Source organism: Balaenoptera borealis (assembly GCF_965194805.1).
Source record: "Balaenoptera borealis genome assembly, chromosome: X".
Classification (NCBI taxonomy): Eukaryota; Metazoa; Chordata; class Mammalia; order Artiodactyla; family Balaenopteridae; genus Balaenoptera; species Balaenoptera borealis.
The window spans coordinates 7,835,981-7,854,295 of record NC_138881.1 but is presented as its reverse complement, the minus strand read 5'-3'; the positions used below and the strand labels follow the sequence as shown (position 1 = coordinate 7,854,295).

Below are 18,315 nucleotides of genomic sequence, written 5' to 3'. Positions count from 1 at the left end.
CCCTCTTATCTGCTGCTGGTACATTGGACAATGTCTGGGGACAGTTTTGGCTGCCACAACTCGGGGCGGGGGGTGGGGGTGCCCCTGGCATCTGGTGGGTGGAGGTCCAGGATGCTGCTCGCCATCCTACGGTGCCCAGGGCAGCCTTGCAACAGAGAATGTTCCAGCCCAGAATATCACCAGCGCCAAAGCAGAGAAACCCTGCTTATAAAGTATAATTTGAGGCACCCAAATCTTCCATTTCCCAGGCTTTTTTTTTTTTTTTGGCCGAGTCCCGCAGCATGAGGGGCCTTAATCCCCCAACCAGGGATCAAACCCAGGCCCCCTGCAGTGGAAGCTCGGAGTCTTAACCACTGGACCTCCAGGGAAGGCCCTTCCCAGTCATTTTTTTTTTTTTTTTTAAAGATTCCAATCAGCCTATTCTGAAAGGATGTCCTTTTTTTAAAACATTTATTGACTGATTGATTGATTGCTATGTTGGGTCTTCGTTTCTGTGCCAGGGCTTTCTCCAGTTGCGGCAAGCGGGGGCCACTCTTCATCGCGGTGCGCAGGCCTCTCACCATCGTGGCCTCTCTTGTTGCGGAGCACAGGCTCCAGATGCGCAGGCTCAGTAGTTGTGGCTCACGGGCCCAGTGGCTCCGCGGCATGTGGGATCTTCCCGGACCAGGGCTCGAACCCGTGTCCCCTGCATTGGCAGGCAGATTCTCAACCACTGCGCCACCAGGGAAGCCCCCCAGTCATTTTTAAGAGTTCACCATTGTATAACATGCTGGAAGCTCTGCTTCATTATAATCCCTTAAATGTGGTACTGCTGGCACGTGGGAAGTATGATTGCCTGTATCTTCATAGACTATTTCAGAATTGATGCACAGGAAGCCGCAAAGGGTGGTTATCTCTGGGGAGCGGAGCCCAGTGACTGGGACACGGAGAGGGAAGGGAGTTTTCATAGACATGGAAGCACGCTACATGGTAAACAGAACAAAACAAAACAAAAAAACTGTCTCTGGGATACAGTGTTACACCAGAACCAACACTGTCTTCAAATGTTCTCAGACACCATCTTGAAGTATTACATAACAGCCATATGACAGTATTATTGTCTGTGCTATTTGTCAAGCTTCTGCAAGCCTCGATTTTCCCTTCTGGAAAGTGGGGAGCAGCAGAGGTAGTAAAAGGTTCCACCACCTGGGGGCATTTTGAGGCTTAAGTGAGGGCTCTGGAAAGAGTAAGCAGTGCTTTGCAGAGCCTTACTGGAGCCTGAGACGCAAGGAAAAATGTCTACCCCTATATATGCTTATCAAAATACCTAGCATATTTTGAGCCGAGTGGAAAAAGTTATAAAGACTCACAATCAAACACACACACATCTATATATAAAGCCCCACGTGGCCCAGTTCATTTGCACGCCATTGTCAACTCACATAAACCCACCCACGGGGACAAGCAGGGCATGTAACCCCTGGCCAGTTGGACATAATTATTCCCCTTACACAGTAATACAGGGTAAAATTGCACTGCTTCAATATGCTAGCCTCTAGCCACAAGCTGCTATTCAAGTTTAAGTTAATTTAAATTAATAAAATTTAAAATTCAGGGACTTCCCTGATGGTCCAGAGGGTAAGACTCCGCACTCCCAATGCAGGGAGCCCAGGTTAAATCCCTGGTCGGGGAGCTGGGTCCCACATGCACGCCGCAGCTAAGACCTGGCACAGCCTAAATAAATAAATAAATATTTTTTAAAAATTAAAAAAATTTTTTTAAATAAATAAAATTCAGTGCCTTAGTCACACTAGCCACATGTCATGTGCCTGATCGCCACATGTGGCTAGTGGCTACTATATTTTAGTGCAGATACAAAACAATTCCATCATTGCAGATAGTTCTATTGGGCAGTGCTGTGAAGCATTTCTTTTAAACTAATTCCATTGCAATAAAACAATTTGTGTTTATTACCCAGGGGATTCTGCCTGTAACTGCAGAGTAGGAAAAGCAATCTGGCCAGAGTGTCTGTGGGTGGGAAGGACGGAAAAGCACAGATTCCAGAAAGCTGCGTGCCTCTTGCCACAGGTCCCAGGCACAATGTTTCCAAACACCAAAAGACGTGCAGCCTCTGCCTTTGGATGTAACCAAGGGCCTGCAAACCTTGTTCCAAAATGAGGTGGCAGTGTCTGATCACTTGTTTCAAAGCAAAAATTGAGATGCATGACAAGAAAATATTGTCTGTCTACCTAACAGAGACAGACAATAAATCTACAAACAATGACTAACCCAGCAGTAACGAGTACTCCTGGCACCAAGAAACCAAGTCTCCCTGGAGAAATGACCATTTCCAGGTCACAAACATCTGGTCAAGCAGGGTAGTGTTACCGAACCAAACTTGGTCCCCTCGCCCATGGAGCAGCAAAACCAATCTACTGACACCGGCTTGTGGTGAAGGAAAGCGCAGCGTTTGTTGCAAGGCCAAGGAAGAACGGGAGGCTGAGCTCAAAAGATCCGAATTCCCCAATGGCTTTCAGGGAAGGGTTTTTAAAGACAGTGTGAGGGAGAGGGTGACAGGGTGTGTTATCAGCTAGCTCGTGCACAATTCCCTCATTGGTTGATGGTGAGGTAACAGGGTGATGTTTCAGGAATCTCAGTCATCAACCTTCTGGTTCCAACTGCTTTGGGGTCTATGTGACCAGCATGCAATTAACTTCTTCCACCTGGTGGAGGTTTTAGTGTCTGCAGACAACTGAAGGGTATGGCCCAGGGTATTATCTATAGCCCCTGAGGAAGAACCAAAGGCCCTTGACCTTGTTTTATGGCTAAACTGTTATTAGTCTTACTTGAATATTTTTTGTTTCTGTTTTTTTTTTCTTCTCTTATTAAATTTTTCTTTTTGGAACTCAGGGAAGGTTCAGGATGCTAAAGCTTTTCTACACACAAGAGGCGGGCAGGGGACACGGGGCCTGGGCAAGTGTCTGTCCCCAGGAAGGCTCTGTAGGGTCCCGCTCCGTTTCAGTAGCAAGGAAGCCATCTCAGACTCCTGGGGACATATAAAAAGGACCCAGCAGTCAACCAGTAGAGGTTGCCCCAGCTACAGAGGAGGGAATTTGAGCATTAATAAGGATAACAACTCCAATGGATTAAAGCACACCAAACATATTTAAATTTGTGTTAATAATGATACTAAAAAAAAAAATTCCAAAAACCAAAAACAAATTGGTCACCACTGTAACAGTGCTGGGGAAACAATTATTTTCAAAACTGGTCAATAAAGAAAAAAATCAAGCATTTATCTTGCTTTTCCCATACAAACTGTACCACTGGATAACCAAATAGACTAGTAAGTTTCTCTTTATAAAGGCATTTCAAAGTAAATAATAATGTTTTAAAAATTGAGAGAATATCATCATTTTGCAACCCTTAGTGAATGAATGGATCTATGTATTATCAATAGTTGCAAACCTTATAAAAAGAAACATTATTATAAGTCACCTGATGAAGGTATGTCTTGCCACCCGTCCCAGCCCCCAAAAAAGAAAGGAAAAAAACGAACTGGAATCTGATCAAGCTTTTAAGTTCAACAACAGCTTTTTTTCAGCATTTATTTTTAGGAAATAAAGTTCAGAGGAACATGTTAAACTACCCCCAGGGATACAATGAGCCAAGTCCAGGCTGTGGGAGATCAGAAAACACACAATCTTGTTTCTTCAACAAATTACAAAGGTGTGTGTGTGGTAGGGGGGATGGATCCTGTGAATTAAAAACAGACACAACTGCACTGAGATGCCACTGTGCACCTATGAAGATGGCTATGATCAAAATGACAAGTGTTGGCCAGGAAGTGGAGAAACTGAAGCCCTTGTACGCTGCTGGTAGGAATATAAAATGGGCAGCTGCTTTGGAAAATAGTCTGGCAGTTCTTCAAATGGTTAAACATAGAATTACCATATGATCTAGAAATTCTACTTTTATGTATAGACCCAAGAGAAATAAAGACCTATGTCCACACAAAAGCTTGTACACAAATGTACACAGCAACATTATCCCTATTAGCCAAAAAGTGGAAACAACCCAAATGGCCATCAACTGCCGAACAAATAAACACAATGTGGTCTATCTACACAAAGGAATATTACTCAGCAATAAAAAGGAGTGAAGTCCTGACACAGGCTACAATGTGGACGAGCCCAGAAGACATGATGCTGAGCGAACAAAGCCAACACACATAGCATGTGATTCTATTTCCAGGAAACGTCCAAAACAGGCATATCCACAGAGACAGAAAGATTAGCGGTTACCAGGGGCAGGGGGGAGGGGGAGAAATGGGGGTGACGGTTAACGGGCACAGGGTTTCTTTTTACGGTGAGGAAGAAGTTCTACAACTGATTGTAGCATTTGCGCTACGAACATACTAAACTCCGAATACACTAAAAACTGATGAATTACATGCTTTAAGAGGGTGAATTGTATGGTATGTGAATTCTATCTCAAGAAAGCTCCCCCTCCCCCAAAAAAACCACAGACTTAAAAAAAAAATCCCAATAAACAGATATTTGGATTCTGTTCAGTTAAAAAAAAAAAGAATGACCTTGAGGCAAGTGAAAAGGTGAACCATGGATGATGAATGCCATTGAGGAGTTATTAAATGTTATGATGTGATAAGGATACTGTGTCTTTCTCTCTTAGCCATATGTACTGAAATGTTTCCAGCTCAACCAGAAAGGTGTATGGGATTTGCTTCAGAACACGGGAAGGGGGGGCAGGCGGAGGTGTAGACCAAACAAGATGGGCCAAGAACGGTCCATGGTGAAGGGGTAGGGGAGAGGGCTGCATGTGTCTTCATTGTACTATTCTATTTTCATACCTCTATTTTTATGTTGAAAAAATTTATAAACATTTTAATATATTTAAGCCTCTAACTACGTTTTTTTAAAAAATCACACACATTTCCATTCTGTTCTTAAGGCAGGTTAGTTTAATTTTGTAGAAGAAATACTTTCAAACAATACAAATGACACAACTAGAACAGTGACAAAAATAGAGATGAATACTGATTATAACTTATTCCCACAACAGAAGGTTACTTATTTCCGTGGTGACAATTACGTGACCAGATGAAGTGAAGACCGAATTCCCTTCTACTCATCACACTGTTTCTAAAGGACCCTGGTGGCAGACTTCGGATCGTCCAAGGCACGATTATGGGCAGACTTAAACATAAGAAAATACCCCTTAAGACGATAGGACTTCACTTTTCGGACATGTGGGATATTTTCCAGGGGGTGGGAGTCTTAACTAGTCGGAAGCTGCACAGTCAAATCACGAAAGAGAAGCCAATTAGGGTGCATCGTGTCCTGCCTCCCGGGCTGGGCTCTGACGCTGTCCATGTGCCACTTCCAGCACAGCCTGCGAGCAGCCTCCCCGTCCTTCATCTGCCTGGCTTTTCCTTCCTTTCTGACTATGGTCCCATTCAGGTGCGAAAGCAGACACAGGAGGGAGGCGGCGCAGGACCCAGCACTCCTGGAACTGACACCAAAGCTGGGGCTGCATTTGTTTCTGGTGGGGCAAAGGAGGGATTTCTTTTCTCTTCTTTTCTTTTTTAACTCTGGGGTGGGGAAGCATTCCAAACAGAAACCTGTATCTACTGGGCAGTGACGTTTGCAAACCCTTGCGGGCTTTCTGTATTGGCACAGCGGGTCTCCCCGCGTTGCTACTTTGTAGGGGTTGGCAGGAAAGCTACCTCAACCCTTCCACCCACTTAGAGCTTCAGGTGGCAGTGTCTGAACAGAGGCCAGGCAACGCGGCCGGGGCTCTCCCAAGTCTGGGGAGCCACGCAACTCAGAGGCGTATGACTTGCTCTCCACACCCCCCAGAGTCCAGCGGCAGCCAATCCGTCAGTCAGAAGTTTCAACAGCTGGGGACAGAGAGGGCCTGTCACCAACCTGACCCGTGCAGCAACGCTGTCTCCTGGGGGGCACTTCTGGCAAGCACTCATGTGTTTTGTCTCTCTACCTCTGTTGTGGGTATGTATGCAGGAAAATTAGCAAAAGGAAAAGGAAAAACAAAACCGAGACTAGAGGCAGAAATACACAGCAACAAGTGACAAGTGTGAAAAAGCACAGAGTTTTCAGCCTTACCACCACTGACAACTTCACTGTCTGTGATAGGTCACATGTCAATGAAATGCTTTTACAAAATTCATTTTTAATAAATGTGAAAAGGAAGGTGGGTTATACAAGGGAGTGCTTACAGACGAATGAGGAGAGAGATGCTGCTGATTAAGGGGGGAGGGGCACTTTCAAGGAAGGGGCAGAAAGACCCAGGAGGACGGTTCCGTTTTCTCTTACATTTTGTGTGACTCACCTCGTTTACTTCTCCGAGGCCTCATGAAGGAGAGTGCATTTCATATATAATAAATATGTATTAGGCGAACTATACCACCTGGCATTTTAAAAGGATGGTATAGTTTTATTACGTAAAGAATTTTTTCCTCATGAGCTAGTTCTAAGATTTCTTAAGAAATGTTGGGAAGACTCCAGTATGGGGCGAGGGCCTCTGATCGAAAGCACATGCTCTCCTGTGAGTGACTCGCCGGGTACTTGTAGCTCCCACGGAAGCTGGCTTCCTCAAAAAAGCGCCTTCAAAGGTTATCGTGTCCATGTCGTGACTGCTCTATGCATCAGCGGGTCCAGTGACTCGGTGAAAACGCACCTTCCTTCTTCTCTTTTCACTTTCCTGCAGGGCAGAGCAGCAGAGCAGAAGCTCCACCAGCGCCCTCCTTGTCGGTCAGGATCAGATGGGGCGGGCCGGAAAGGCAGGCGGGGCTGCCGTGGCCGGGTGAGGGTGGGCTGTGCGGCTGCCGCCGCCGGGGGCTCCGTGACCGGCCTCAGACCCGGGGTGGGCACGGAAAGGTGCACGGAAACCAGGGGCTCTGGGCGCCCAGCCCGCGCGGGAGACCGAGCTCCGCAACGCGCACCCCGCACTGACTTAGGACTGAGCCCCTAAGGCGGCATCTTAACAGCACACAAAGGGTGCGAAAGTGTGCAATATACACGATCAATGCACACAGGAGAGACGGGGCGAGTGACGAGTTCAGCACACAGTGTTTGCGTTTCCGACGTCAGACACAAAACCGGCCCCAAAGATCCATTCTACTGCATGGCAAATACTGAAGAACTAAATTTCAGTCTTAAAATACATCTTAAAGTCAGTATTTTCCTTCAAGGAAAAAAAAAGTACTATAAATAAATTACAATACAGTGAATTTGCCTGAACTCACTTCGTTTCTGTCTTCCAGCCTTTAAGTCAAATAAAACAGCGTAAAAACTGTACACTCTTAACATGATAACTGATCTCTTATAAAATAACCTGTCTTCAGAGATGTCAATTTCACAACAAGGAAAAACCAAGCCCTGTTGCCGTCACTATTATAAAATATATATGTATAGATATATGTGTTTTGTTTTTATTTATTTTTTACAAAATGTGTATATTAATAGCTTTGCACAAATATTTTAAAGACAAATTTAGCTAGTCTAAGAACTTCATGAAAATAAAACAGGCAGATAAATACTTCATGTGTGCAAAGCACTACATCAAACATCGTCGGCGGGCAGAGGAGGTACGTTAATCCTTGGTCTTGTAAAAAATGCTATCTTCTCCCTGCGAATGGAAAGAATTACAGGTTAGAGGCTGACAGAAATGCAGTGAAAGGTGGCAAGAGGCTCTGCCATCAATGACAGCTTTTCTTGCTCAGAGAACACATTGAATTTCAATCCCCAGGAGCACATCTGTATACAGATTCTCTGAAGTTTCTTGCCCCAGCCCCCTCTCTAAATTGTAATAGAAGTTACAAAGCCCCATGAGGGCAAGGGTTTGTCTCCAGTGTCTAGAACAGTGCCTGGTATACGCAGATGCTCAGCAAATATTTCTTTATGAATAAATGAAAATCTATACAAGGAGTTCTAAATCATAGTTGAAGGAAGACAGCTATAGTGTTTTATACTCTTTTATGATGGGGAGGTAAAAATTCAGGGTATAAAAAAATTAAGACTAGAGGTCAGGCACATATTATTTAGCCCTAAAAAGGAACACTGCACTGATTCATGCTACAACATTGATGAACCTTAAAAATACTATCCTAAGTGAAAGAAGCCAAACACAAAAGACCACATACTGTCTGACTTCTCTTATATGAAAGGTCCAGAACAGGCAAACCCACAGAGGTGGAAAGGAGAATGGTGGCCGCCAGGAGCTGACGAGAGGTTGGCGTGGGGAGTGACTGCTTAACGGGGGTACAGGGTTTCCTTTTGGGGTGATGGAAATGTTCTGGAACTGAATAGAGATTGTGACTGTACTAAATGCCATGGAATTGTTCACTTTAAAATGGTTAATCTGGGCTTCCCTGGTGGCGCAGTGATTGAGAATCTGCCTGCCAATGCAGGGTACACGGGTTCGAGCCCTGGTCTGGGAAGATCCCACATGCCGCGGAGCAACTGGGCCCGTGAGCCACAATTACTGAGCCTGCGCGTCTGGAGCCTGTGCTCCGCAACAAGAGAGGCCGCGATAGTGAGAGGCCCGCGCACCGCGATGAAGAGTGGCCCCCGCTTGCCGCAACTAGAGAAAGCCCTCGCACAGAAACGAAGACCCAACACAGCCATAAATAAATAAATAAATAAATAAATAATTTAAAAAAAAATAAATAAATAAAATAAAATGGTTAATCTTATGCTTCGTGAACTTCACCTCAATTTTTTAAAAAGCCAGACACAAAAGAAAATAGATTAACTGGGGGATTTTCCTCATATAAAAAATAAAAACAGGGAAAGCTAATCTACGCTATTCAAATTCAAGATGGTGGTTATTCTGGTGTGGGAAATCTGGTGGTGCTGATAACATTTGATTCTTGCCATGTAGGGTTTATGACAATTCACTGAAATATTTCATATATAGGACGATATGCACGCTTTCCTGTATGTCTATTATGCTTCAATCAAAAGTTAAGTAAAAAAAAAAAAAAAAACTAAAAAAATAAAAAAGTTAACTAAAAAGGCAAAGGTGATACACATATGTATCTATATGTAGATCACTGGGCTGTTTACAAGAGCAAACATTTGGAAAGAAGCAGGGTATAAAATAGGTAAATTATATCTGTTAGATGAGACATTACAGCCAAAAAAGATAACAGATGATGTGGCAACATGGGGTATTTTAATTTAAAAAGAGCTAAATGCAAACTCGAAAACACACTGTGATTACAAGCAGCATGAAAAAAACAGTGTTTAGATAAAAAGATCGGAAGAAAATGTGCGCAATGCTAATAGCAGGGGAGATTCCTGCTTTGTCCTCGACTTCCTTGTGGGTCTGTCTCAATACTTACTTTACTCTTTATAATGACAAAGGTATGACAGTAGAAAGCAAGCGGGAGAGTGAGGCCTGGGCTTCTCCCCACCTGAACGCCTGCACTTGGATGGGCTCTTTGAGGTTCTGCCCGCGCAGCTGGCACACCCCTTTGGAGGCCTTCTTCAGCATCTTCTCAGCTGCCTGTTCTTGATGGAAGTCAAGTTTGGTCTGTCTCGTCTGCAACAGCAACGCGGGGTGAGCCAGACGGGTTTGCTTCCAGTTTCAAGGAAGAGCGATGGAAGCCCCTGCCAGCTCCGGGCACCGGGACGGGAGAAAGGCCCGCCCGCCCGCCCCCTCCCCCTCCCCCTCCCCCGCTGGCGGGCCGGGGCCTCACCTGCCTCTCGGCCTCCCGCAGCAGGCTCCGGAAGCGCTCGTCGCGCAGCAGCCAGGCCGGGGGCTCGGCGTGGCCGCGGAGCTGGGCGTCCTCCAGGCGCTGGCGCAGCTCGCGCAGGGCGCACAGCTCCTCGTTCAGCTGCCGCTGCCGCGTCCGCGACGCCTGGAGGTCCAGCTCCAGGTCCAGGGACGTGCGCGCCGCCAGCGCCGCCAGGGAAGACCTGCAGGGCTGCGAGACCGCGGCCGTGAGCGCGCCCACCCCGCCCGCGCCCTGCCTGCAGCTTCTTCCCCGAGTGACCGACCCCACTGGAGGGAGGCACCCGCAGCGTGGCCCGACGCCAACACAACACGCACGTGGGCGGCACGGGTTCAAACCTCCACTCCGGTAACGAGCCAGTGACAGCAAAGTGTCCGCTGTTAGGACGACCTAGGCTTTGGCTAAAGCGCAGAGAAACAGACCCTCTCACACGGGGCAGGAGGGCGTCATCTTTCTCAAGTGCTACTTGACAATATAAACAAGAGCCACAAAATGTGTGTTTTCTTTGGTTCTGAAATTTCATTTGACTTGCATCTGAAAGGCATAGCTGATGATGTGCAAAAGGTTTATGACAGAAAAAATCCTAAATACCTAACAAGAGAAGAGTGATCAAATACATTATAAGGCCAGCAGAAAACGCAGCTACTGTAAAAAGATGAACAGTATACCGACGTGGCAAAATCTTAATGATCTACTGTATAATGGGAAAAAGCACGTTATAAACCACGCTGAGGGCTGTCTGGTTAAACACACACAGGCTGTCAAAAACGCTCCTCCCCAGGGAATTCCCTGGTAGTCCAATGGTTAGGCCTCCCCGCTTCCAGTACTGGGGTGCAAGTTCCATCCCTGGTCGGAGAACTAAGACTGCAAGCCGCGCAGCGAGGCCAAACAACAACAACAACAACAAAACGTTCCTCCCCACATAAGCCTGAAGTAAGCAAGTCTCCTGTTTTCAAGAAGGTTCTCAGACGAGAATAGAATTTTGTACACGGAGCTGAGAGCAGTACTTCCCACCCCATGGCAAACAACGCTGGGGAAGGCAGTTAGTGCAACAAAAGCACAAATCCACGAGCCTATCAGCGTTGCTGGGAGGACTGAATAACTGTATGCGTTTTACACACCCATAACACTATTCTGCACATATGCAGAAGTTAAATGCAAATGTAAGTGACTTAATAAACACGAACTCACTTAAAAGCTCTGCTGAATTCATAGCAGAGCTCACTGGTTCCCAACCAGGGGTGACTTGGGCCCTCAGGGGACAGTTTTGGTCGTCACAACTGGGGGAGGGGGTGATACTGGCAACTAGGGGGTCAAGGCCAGGGATGCAGCTCAACGGCCCACAGTGCACAGGACGGCCCCCAACAAAGACAGACCTAGGCCAAAATGCCAACAGCATGGCTGCTGAGAGATACTTTTGTTGCTGAGTTATGTGTTTGCTTATCATTCTCAGTCAGCGGCTACTCTAAATACAACCACCACAAGGAGATCTGGGAATTTTTTTTTGTTTCAAAGAATTCTTGCCCGGGAAAGTCAGGGAACCACTACCTTACAAATTAAAAGTAGCAAAACTGTGTAAAGTGGCGTGATGTGGAGAAAAAATTCGGTGTATGTAAAGGAAAACTGTAGAACAGTCCTATGTAGGAGAATGCTCCACGTTGAAAGACTCAAATTTTCTAAACTGTATATACTTCCTTGTCAAAAAAGAAAGAAGAATCTCTTATACAGAATGGCTGTTTATTAATTTATTATATTGTAAAATGTAAAGATCATGTATTATCTTAGATTATGACATTATCTTAGGAAATTAACAAATATTGGTAACATATTGACATTATATACACTTTTAAAAATTATACCTAAGTAAACAAGGAAATAAACATATTACCTTTCAATTAATCTTACCTAAAATATTACCTCTTCAGGTTTGTAGAAATAACTCCCAGCGTACATGTAGACGGCATATTAGTCTACATGGCACATACCTGCTTATAGCGAAGGGTTCGTCTTTCCAAAGTGTTTCGGACAAAGGGGGACTTCCGGGGCAGCGTTGAACTGTCGCTGTCACTACGATAAAGCTACACCAAAAAGATTGAGGTTCAGAAACATTTCCTCAAGAATTCAACATTCATTCTCTGTGTACTCTGAACTGGCTTATTTTGTTTCTCGTGCAGGTACTCAAACAGTTATGACGTTTAGAGCTTTTACCAAGACTTTGGGTTTCGCTTACAAGAAAACCCTACACAAGAGTTTCAAGCCAAACAAAGACAAACCAAATAAGCAGAGCAACCCCCAGCCCCACCCTCCTTCAGGTCCATCAGCCGAACCAGCTGAGGTTTTCCAGGCTAATCGAGCAACACAATTTCAGTCCTATCAATGCCAACTGCCACTTGATACGGTGTGACGCTCATGAAAACCCACACTCTCCTCAGCGCTTTTCACTTTTTATCAGTCATTCTCATTTGCTGTGTTTCTAGCTTTGGCAAGAGCTGGGAAGACTGGCGTTCCAGAAAAGAGCCTCGTTCCTGGCAGGAGGACAAGCCCACACCACTAACACCCACCCTGCCCATCAAGGGAAAAGGCCTGGCTTTAAAAAGAAAAATAAATAATGCCGACTTCACGGGAGCCGAGACGTTACGTATTTCATTTGGCGGCAGGTTTTCATTTCAGGATCAACATATATCTGTGTGAAAGCAAAGTCCTGGCCTTCACGGCCTTACTTTCCATGCCAATGAACCCCAGATATCAGGAAATGTCGCAGCCCTGCACTTACATGCCTCCCCATCATCACAAACATATAATATAAACACAAAGAGGCCTCTAGAAGCATCGCCGGCCAGTGCGTGCCTTCGAGCAGGGCGCAAAGCCCAGTGCAGGGGCTGGAGGCCTGTCTCTGGGGAGGTGAAGGGCTCCCTCCGTCACCACCCTGTTCTCAGCAAGCGGGCTGGAGGCTGCTCCACAGGGGCTCGGCAGGAGTCTAGGATAAGGACGGGTGGCCTTCGATCAGGCGCCTCCAGCCGCGTGATGAAGCATCAGGCCCCACAGGGCTGCAGCCTGATGGGGCGGGAGTGCCCCGCCTGACCCTGGGCTGCCCGGGGAAGCGCGACCGGGGCACCTCGCCGCGTGGGGAGAGGAGCTGCAGGCCTCGCAGACGTGGCCACCCGGGCCCCAGCCCCTGTTGCTCCCTCGTGTGAGTAAAGGCTTCCCTCCCCAAGAAAGGTGGGCTCCCTGCTCAGCTCCTGGGCAGTGACCTCTAAGTCCCTAGAACGTTCTAAGTGTCTCTGTTTACCTGGGGACCTTGGCCCGGCCACACAGTCTCTGCTGACAATGTGAGGGGGGGCCCTGGGCCACCAGCTTGACCCTGGAGGGGCTGGAGACGAAGGTCAGCCACGCCGGCCACCAGCTGTGCCTCGTGACGACCCCCACAAAACCCCTGGGCACCAAGCCTCGGGTGAGCGCCCCTGGTCAGCTGTGCTCCGGGCACGCTGCCACTGCTCCGAGAGGTGAGAGCTCCCGCACAAATCCGCTGCGGGAGAAGGGCTGGAAGCTCCGCCCGGTCTCTCCGGAGCGCTGCCCGACGCCTCTTCCCTCTGCGAGCCGATCTGCACCCCTTCCCTGCGGCGCACCATCATCGTGGCTACGACGGCTTTTCTGAGTTCCGTGAGTCCTAGCCAATTTCTGAGCCTGAGGGTGGGCCTGGGGACCCCTCAGTGTCTCCCACGTAGGCCTGAGGGTCTGCCTCTCTCATATGATCAAACTCTGGCTTTGCCCTAAGGCAGCGGCTCCTTGGCAGCCCCTTCAAGGGAAGATGCTTTCTCCAACGAGCCCCGTTAGAGGAGCGGGAGGGTCAAAGCTCTCTTCGAGCCAAACGGCGCCCCCGGTCTGCTGCGTCGTGAGCACTTACCCTCAACAGCGCCTCGTCTCTGCTAGTCCGTGCCGTCACTGTCACACGGCCACGGCCGGCCAACCTCCAACCTGCTGTCCTGTCTCCACGGACCACAGCAGGTGGGGTCTCCCCCTCCACCCGTCTCAGAGTTCTCAACCCTGCGTGCAGGTGAGGACCAGCCGGGAGCTCCAACCCTCTGCTGCCCAGCCCCGCCCGCGACCGATGAAGAATCCTTCCAGGCAGGTGGCAAAGGACTCCCGACTTACTCTGCAAACGTACTGGCTTCGTGCTCCGGGCGAGAAAGTCTGGGAACGCACAATGGTGCTGCTCCGCGTGAAGGGCGAGCCGCGGGCCCTGCGGCCGGGCCTCTCCTTCGGCAGGCTCGCCACCTCTTCCGGGAAGAGATCTTCTGTGTTGGTTTCCTTATCAACCTAGATAGTAATTTATTGTTTACCACGACTCTTTCTAGAACACAAGCATTAAATTAGTGTAGTCACCAAACAACCCTGCCATTTCCACTGGAGGTCTAAGTGGCATTTCACACTTAACACGTCCAAAATGGAATTTCTGATATTCCCTCTGCCAAGGATCTCTACTTTCCCATTTGTTCCAGCAAAAAAAGTGTTCGTGTCATTCTGGACCCAGCTCTCTTTCATACACCCTATATCTGGTCCAAGATTAAATCCTGTTGGCTCTGTGTTCGAGATTAAGCATGTTTTGACCACCTATCACCAACCCTCCATCTGGGTCACCATCGTCTTGTGCCTGATTAGTGCAGGAGGCTTCTCACCCGTCTCCTGGATTCCACGCCTCCCTCCTCCCTTCAAACCCTTCTCAACACAGCACCAGGGACATCCTGGTAAAAACTGAAGTCAGACCCAGCAATTCCACTCCTAGGTGTATACCGAAAAGACCTGAAAACAGGTGTTCAAACAAATACTTGCACACAAATGTTCATAGCAGCCTTATTCAAACAGCCAAAAGGTGGAAGTAGTCCAAACATCCACGGGCGGATGAGCAGATAAACAAAACGTGGCATACTCATGCAAGCGATGAGAAGGAGGGAAGTGCTGGTAGATACTACAATCTGATGTACCTTGAAAACATTAGGCTGAGTTAAAGAGGCCAGTCACAAGAGGCCACATGCTGTATGAGCCATTCATTCATTCATTTTTATTGAAGCATAACTGACTTACTCTGTTATATTAGCTTCAGGTGTTCAACATACTGATTCCATATTTTAATACATTACAAAATGATCACCATGATAAGTCTGGTTACCGTCTGTCACCACACAGAGTTAACACAGTATTATTGACCTTATACCCTATGCTGTACATTACATCCCCGTGACTTACTTATTTTATAACTGGAAGTTTGTACCTCTTAATCTCCATCACTTATTGCCCTCATCCCCACCCACTCAACCCCCTGGCGACCACCAGTTTTGTTCTCTGTATCTATGAGTCTGTTTCTGTTTTGTTATGGTTGTTCATTTGTTTTGTTTTGTTTTGATTTCTACATATAAGCGAAATCATGCAGTATTTCTCTTTCTCCGACTTATTTAGCATAATACCCTCTAGGTCCGTCTGTGCTATTGTAAATGGCAAGATTTCCTTCTTCTTTATGGCCAGTATTTCACTGCGTATTGTGTATATACATATGTATGTATATATATGTGTGTCTGTGTGTATACATATATACACCCATATATACCCCATCTTCTTTACCCATTCATCTATTGACAATGGACACTTAGGTTGTTTCCATATCTTGGCTCTTGTAAATAATGCTGTAATAAGTACAGGGGTGCATATATCTTTTCTAACTAGCGTTTTTGCTTTCTTCAGAAAAATACCCAGAAGTGGAACTGCAAGATGGTGTGGCAGTTCAACTTTTAACTTTTTGAAGAACCTGCTTACTGTTTTCCACAGTGGTGACACCAATTTACATTCCCACCAACAGTGCACAAGGGTTCCCTTTTCTCTACATCCTCTCCAATGTTTGTTATTTGCTGCCTTTTTGATGATAGCCATTCTGACAAGTATGAGGTGATACCTCACTGTGGTTCTGATGTGCATTTCCCTAATGATTAGTGACACTGAGCATCTTTTCATGTGTCTGTTGGCCATCTGAATGTCTTCTTTGGAAAAATGTCTACTCAAGTCCTCTGCCTAGTTTTTAATCAGGTTGGTTGTTTTTTTGATGTTGAGTTGTCCGAGTTCTCTGTATATTTTGGTATTAACCCCTCGTTGGATATAACATTTGCAACTATCTTCCCCCATTCAGCAGGCTGCATTTCTGTTTTGTTGATAGTTTCCTTCACTGTGCAACAGCGTTTTAATTTGATAAAGTCTCATTTGTTTTTTGTTTGTTTGTTTGCTTCCCTTGCCTGAGGAGAGATATCCTAAAATACATTGCTAAGACTGATGTCCAAGAGCATACCTACCTATGCTTTCTTCTAGGAGTTTTATGCTTTCAGATCTTACATTTAAGTCTTTAAACATTTTAAAATGGAATGAGAAAGTAGTCCAGTTTGATTCTTTTGTATGTAGCTGTCCAGTTTTCCCAACACCATTTCATGAAGAGGCTGTCTTTTCTCCTCTGTATTTTCTTGCGTCCTTCATCATAGATTAGTTGATTATATAAGTGTGGGTTTATTTCTGGGCTCTCTACTCTGTTCCACTGACCCATGTGTCTTTTTCTGTGTGCCAGTAGCATGCTGCTTTGATTACTGTAGCTTTGTAGTACAGTTTGAAATCAGGGAGCATGATACCTCCAGCTCTATTCTTCTTCCTCAAGGTTGTTTTGGCTATTCGGGGTCTTTTGTGTTTCCATACAGTTTTTGGATTATTTTTTCTAGTTCTGTGAAAAATGCCGTTGGTATTTTGATAGGGATTGCATTCAATCTGTGGATTGGCTTGGGTAGTATGGTCATTTTAACATGAATTCTTCCAATCCATGAGCATGGTGTATCTTTCCATTTGTTTGTGTTGTCTTCAATTTCAGTCATCAATGACTTAACACTTTTCTGAGTACAGGTCTTTTACCTCCTTGGTTAGATTTCTTCCTGGGTATTTTATTCTTTTTGATGCAGCTGTAAACTGAATTATTTTCTTAATTTCTCTTTCTGATAGTTCATTGTTAGTTGTATAGAACTGCAGACGATTTCCATATATTAATTTTATATCCCTTAACTTTAAATGTTGCCACTTTACCGAATTCACTGATGAGGTCTAGTAGATTTTTGGTCACGTCTTTAAGGATTTTCTATGTATAGTATCATGTCACCTGCAAACAGTGACAGTTTTACTTCTTCCTTTCCAATTTGGATTCCTTTTACTTCTTTCTCTTGTCTGAATGCTGTGGCTAGGGCTTCCAATACTATGTTGAATAAAAGTGGCGAGAGTGGGCCTTGCTCCTGATCTTAGAGGAAATGCTTTCAGCTTTTCACCACTGAATATGATGATAGCTCTGGGCTTATCATATATGGTCATATATGGTCAAGTTATGTTCCCTCTATACCAACTTTCTGGAGACCCTTTATCATAAATGGATGCGGAATTTTGTCAAAAGCTTTTTCTGCATCTACTGACATGATCTTGATTTTTATTCTTCAATTTGCTAACATGGTGTATATCTCTTGGATTGATTTGTGGATACTGAACAATCCTTGCATCCCTGGGATAAATCCCACTTGAGCATGGTTTATGATCCTTTTAATATATTGTTGGATATGGTTTGCTAGTATTTTGTTGAGCATTTTTGCATCTATGTTCGTGAGTGATATTGGCCTGTCGCTTTATTTTTTTGTGGTGTCTTTGGTTTTGGTCAGGGTGATGGTGGCCTCATAGAATGAGTTCAGAAGCACTCCTTCCTCTTCAATTTTTGGGAATAGTTTGAGAAGAATGAGTGTTAACTCTTCTTTAAATGTTTGGTAGAATTCACCTGTGAAGCTATCTGATCCTGAACTTTTGTTTGTTGGGAGTTTTAAAATTACTGATTCAGTTTCATTACTGATAATCGGTCTGTTCATATTTTCTATTTCTTTCTGATTCAGTTTTGGGAAATTGTATGTTTCTAGGAATTCATCCATTTCTTCTAGGTTATCCAGTTTACTGGCATACGACTGTTCATAGTAATCTCTTATGATCCTTTGTATCTCTGTGGTGTCAGTTGTAACTTCTTTTTTTCGTTTCTTTTTTTTCTTTTTTTTGCTGTGCCATGTAGTCTGTGAGTCTTAACCACTGGACCACCAGGGAAGTCCCCTCTTTTTTTCATTTCTGATTTTATTTATTTAGGCTCTCTTTTTTTTCTTGATGAGTCTAAAGGTTTACCAATTTTGTTTATCTTTTCAAAGAACCACTTCTTAGTTTCACTGATATTTTCTACTATTCTTTTTAGTCTCTTTCATTAATTTCTGCTCTGATCTTTCTTTCTTTCCTTCTACTAACTTTGGATCTTATTTGTTCTTCTTTTTCTAGTTCCTTTAGGTGTTAAAAAAAAAAAACAACAACTCCCAAATGCAGATTTTCGACTGTGAGGTGGGTCAGCACCCTTAACCCCTGTGTTGTTCAAGGGTCAACTGCAGTCGTACTTTTGGTACACCTGTGGGTGGAGGTGAGCTCTTCCCTACTCTGTCATCTTGGCTACGATCCCCTGGAGTCTGATC

At 45.4% G+C, this 18,315-nt stretch overlaps 1 protein-coding gene across 5 annotated transcripts in view; it reads right to left on the bottom strand.

Moving 5' to 3' along the window:
- Nucleotides 1-4,937: 4,937 nt before the first annotated feature.
- The window catches only part of WWC3 (WWC family member 3), a 130,361-nt gene continuing 116,983 nt past the window's right edge, over nucleotides 4,938-18,315 (bottom strand). For 3 of the 5 annotated variants that reach the window (XM_082375492.1, XM_082375494.1, XM_082375495.1), the window contains exons 19-23: nucleotides 13,910-14,074; nucleotides 11,743-11,835; nucleotides 9,722-9,949; nucleotides 9,437-9,564; nucleotides 4,938-7,647 (exon numbers count right to left, since the gene is read on the bottom strand). In XM_082375492.1, coding sequence (XP_082231618.1) covers nucleotides 7,581-7,647; nucleotides 9,437-9,564; nucleotides 9,722-9,949; nucleotides 11,743-11,835; nucleotides 13,910-14,074 — 681 coding nt within the window. In that variant the 3' untranslated portion in view covers nucleotides 4,938-7,580. Of the gene's footprint in view, nucleotides 7,648-9,364; nucleotides 9,565-9,721; nucleotides 9,950-11,742; nucleotides 11,836-13,909; nucleotides 14,075-18,315 lie in introns of those variants that run through there. The other 2 variants (XM_082375493.1, XM_082375496.1) reach the window with 2 other exon arrangements.